The sequence below is a fragment of the Ooceraea biroi genome, chromosome 13 (assembly GCF_003672135.1).
Source record: "Ooceraea biroi isolate clonal line C1 chromosome 13, Obir_v5.4, whole genome shotgun sequence".
Classification (NCBI taxonomy): domain Eukaryota; kingdom Metazoa; phylum Arthropoda; class Insecta; order Hymenoptera; family Formicidae; genus Ooceraea; species Ooceraea biroi.
In genome coordinates, this window is record NC_039518.1 from 3,971,878 (window position 1) to 3,976,457 (window position 4,580).

At 36.1% G+C, this 4,580-nt stretch overlaps 1 protein-coding gene across 1 annotated transcript; it reads right to left on the bottom strand.

Annotated features, from left to right (window-relative positions):
* Nucleotides 1-239: 239 nt before the first annotated feature.
* Nucleotides 240-1,247, bottom strand: LOC105278946. The gene has a single exon (XM_011338414.2). It carries the CDS (start codon nucleotides 1,245-1,247, stop codon nucleotides 240-242), a length of 1,008 nt encoding a protein of 335 aa, XP_011336716.2.
* Between the last annotated feature and the right edge of the window lie 3,333 nt (nucleotides 1,248-4,580).

Sequence of the window (4,580 nt, forward strand, 5' to 3'; positions counted from 1 at the left end):
GTGAGTCTATGTCTGCTCACAACTGAGAGATTGTCGTCTCTCTTGTTAATATCGTTAACATGCTCTTTGATACGTGTTACTAAATGACGCTTAGTCTGTCCGATATAGCAAGAATCACAATTGACACAATCAATTTTGTACACACCTTTCTTCTTTTCATTACTCATCATATCTTTTCCTCTCTTGATCATGCAATCCAATTTATTTGCAATGGTAAAAATAACATTGAATCCAAACCCTTACATACTTTTCATAAGAGTCTCACTAACATTCTTAACATACGGAATCTTAATGTAATTCTTATTATTGTCACAATTACTCGCACGAGCTTTATTGTCGTTATTAGAATCTGATTCTCTTAATCTAATCTCTCTAATTCTTATCTTTATATGTTTATCAATAAAATGAGGTGGATAACCGTTATCAATTAAAATACCCCTAACCAATGCAATATTGGACTCATGAAACTTTACATCAGATAAAATCAAAGCTCTGTCCACCAAGCTTTTCACAATACCAATTTTATGTTTCACGCAATGATTGGACAAAAAATTGACATAACGTCCAGAAAACGTAGGTTTTTGATACCAATTAGTTATTAACACATTATCGTCCCTAATAACAGTAGCATCTAAAAAGCTTAACATATTATTAGTTTCGATTTCGTACGTAAATCTCAATCTCGGGTGATAGCCATTAAAAACATTCAACACATCATGTAATCTATCCCTCGGTAAAATTGTGAACACATCATCAACATATCTATAAAAGACTGGAACAGTAAAATCCAACAAGCCGAGACAATGTACCTCAAGGTCCTCCATTACCATATCGGTTAAGATGGGAGATAGCGGAGAACCCATCGGGCTGCCAAATATCTGATCATAAAATTGACCATTAAAACTAAAACTAGTGGATCCCAATATCAAATCAACCGCATATTTAAATTGATCCAAGCTGAATTTACAGTTAACGCTAATAAACCGCCATCTTTTCTCAATCGCTGCCATAACCAGTTCTTTAGGTACGTTCGTGAACAACGATACTACATCTAATGAAACTAAAATACTATCAGAGTTAATCTCTTTACCACTAATCTGTTTAACAAATGTCCAGCCATCCAAGATCGAAGAAGACGGTTTCGGAACCGACCTCTTCAAAATCCCATGAATGAAACTAGCCACCATGTGAGTCAGACTACCAATAGACGAGACGATAATGCGCAACGGATACCCCGGTTTGTGCATCTTAGGCAAACCGTAGCATCTAGATAAATTAAAAGAGGTATCATATAATCCTCTGTACGTTAGATCATCTATAATTTCATTTTTACGCCAAGATTTTAACAGATCACAAAAACGCGTAGTCAACCTTCTAAGCGAGTCAGTTGTAAGTTTTTTTATAAGTGTTACAGTCGCTAAGTAAATCATTCATTTGTTCAACATATTTTGATTTATTCATAATGACCGTCATTTGGCCCTTATCCATTATTATATTTCATTCTTTTACTCTCAGAAAATTGTTGCTTCGTCTTGAGCATACGAATATTATAAGAATATTTATTGATTGTTACGTGTCAAACGATAAAACTATTAATATAATGGCAATACGTCAATTAGCAGGACATCAATATCTTGAAAAGATCCAACGAGATGTTAGTGACTTTATTATACATTTAATTAATAACATAGATAGTACAAAGAATGTAATCGAACATCAATTAAACATAACTTTACGATGTAAAATGCAATTATACAAACTCAAAACCTCATACAAATTATATATTAGTGCTTCAATTACCCGAAAATGTAAAAAAATCATACACTTTACAAGAATTAATACAATATAATTTTTCACGCTGGAATAATGTTGAAAAAATATGTACTAATTGTGGTGCTATTTCTATACTTGAAAAGATTGATATAATAATAACAGGATAAGTATTATTATCTTACAGTTATTGTTATTTAAAATTACTGATACAAAAATTATTAAAATAACGGATGTAAAACTTAAAGCTGTACCTACGGAAAAGATCTCTATTGGTGCAAATATGTATAAAATTATTAGTGGAATTTTTCATCAAGGTGAAAGTACAATTGACGGACATTATACAAACATAGGACGTGCTAAAGGTATCGATTGGCAATTAATAAATGATGCAAAAGTGCTAAAGTGCAGTTGGCCTCGAAATGCTAAAAATGCATATATGGTTTTTGCAGAAAAAATATAAAAAATGTTTACAAAATGTATCAAGAGACACGGTAGTGTCTCGCGCCAAGTATATGTGTAGCGCGACCGACCGTGTACTGTTACGCGAAGCGACGCTTTCGCAGACACTCAGATTATTAGATCTCAATAACCGCTGAACGGATCAAGTTCAGAGTAGGCTCAATGGATAGCTTGGGGTCGAATTATGTAATAAAAGTGTTTTTATTTTTCTTCTACGTGCCCTACGAGCGGAGATTAGGCGATGCAAAGTCTAAAATTGGCAAATTTCACTTAAGAAACGTCGTCATTATCATCATCGTCGTTTGTACAAGCAACGGCATAAATGCCTTCCTTCGGTTATGAGTAACGGTCGGTAACGGCAGATGGCACGACTGTGATGTGGACGGAGGCGGCGCGGCGCACACAGGCGAATTCTTTCAAATTCAAAACCTAAAATATAAAATTAAGGTGTTTTCGAAATCTAGTTTAATAAATAATGTATTGACTATCAAAGAATCATTTGCAGTTATGAACAAAAATTAACCATTGTTTTTAAAAAATGCCATTTTTAATCTGACGAGTTCATATTTTTGCAAAAATTAAAAACTAAGTTATTGTTTGTAATTTAATAACATTAAGAACTTATCGATCAAAATGATAAGAACGTGCTAATAACATAAGCATCGCCAGCGTAAACATAGTATGTATACATACTACTATATTTTTATGTATATATACTTTATATTATTAAAGCTAAATAATAAGTAATAATAATATAAAATTTATTAAGAATATTTTTCAATATATCTATTTAATATATATAAGATATATATATATATATTTAATATATGATATATGGAAAGTTATTCAAGAAATATGTTTGAGACTGTTTCGACGTTATTAAATCTTTGGTGGCCCTGAAAAGGACCGATTTTTGGCCCTGAAAAATAATATATATTACTGCAGATAATGCGAGTTAGTCGCATACAGTGATGACAGCCTCATTGTTTGCGAGTAAAGGTCGTTCTACATTAGACGCAAGCAAGCAATCGCATGAACGTAAGCTGCACTATTTCCGATCGTAAACTGCTCGCAAGCAGCAGTCGCAAAGTTTGGTCAAATTTGACATTTGCGTCTTTGCGATTTGCAATAACCTGAGCGTCGAGCTTTGTTATCATGGCAACTATATGATATATTCCCAGCAAACACAAAGTAACAGGTAATATACATGTTAGTTATAATTTCCCACTCAACAATGTAATTGTTACATAACACGTATGTTATGTTGTATTTATATTAATGAGTGGGAAATTATAACTAACATGTATATTACCTGTTACTTTGTGTTTGCTGGGATAAGACTCGTGCGACTTGCGATTAATGTGCATGTGGTCAATCGCTTGCGACTAATGTAGAACAACCTTTACGCAGCCTCGAAAAGAAGAAATAAGCAGGGAGAGTTCCGTCTTCTCTCGACGAAGACGTTTTGTTTATAACATCACTGGACTCGCGCATCGTTTATATACCCAACGGGGTGTGTCGATGCGAACCAATGAAATGCATATAACAAATTCTTCAATTCCTATTGGCGATTAATTAGCGAGTCCAATGTTACGATTTCACGGAAAAACAATGCACAATCTGAAAATGAGCCGCAGCGCTTCCCGTAAAACGTATAAATACAACTCGCGGGAGGCGATACGTTTTATCTTGTGACTTATTGCAGGTGCGCGTTAAGTCATGTTTAAAAATTTGTGTCCCGAGGTGAGAGGTCGCATAGTGGGACAGTGGCAAACTGGAAGATCAGTAGCAGATATTGCTGCTGATATTCCATGCTCCACAAAGACAGTACGCACGTGGATACAGCGATATGCTGAAGGCGGTGATCATGCATTGCATGATCATCGCAAGCATAATCGCCGACCACGATGGACGACACGGGACGAAGACGAAAATCTCGTCGCTTCAATGCAACAACGGCCTTTTGGCACAGTTGCAGAAGCCATCCAGACTGCGGACGTCGACATATCGGACAGGACTGCAAGACGACGACTAAACGAAGCCGGACTTCACTGCTATCGTCCAGCTCACAAAATTCCGTTGACTCCTGAACATCGGGAGCAACGTGTCGCGTTTGCTTTGGACAGCTTGGCGACAAGCCGTGAGAAATGGAAGGCCACGATCTGGACCGATGAAAAGGTCTTTATATCGTGTACCGACCGTCAACCTCACGTATAGCGATTACGTCATCAACGGTTGAATCCTAATCATGTTGTGCCTATCCACAGAAGTGGAAGGATTTCCTGTGCAATGTGGGGCTGGATTTTTGGCACTACAATCGGAGAGCTGGTGGACGTTCCCACACGCAT

What these genes read in the sequence shown, in the direction of transcription:
- LOC105278946 (XM_011338414.2), bottom strand. Translation starts at nt 1,247, where the DNA reads ATGCACAAACCGGGGTATCCGTTGCGCATTATCGTCTCGTCTATTGGT.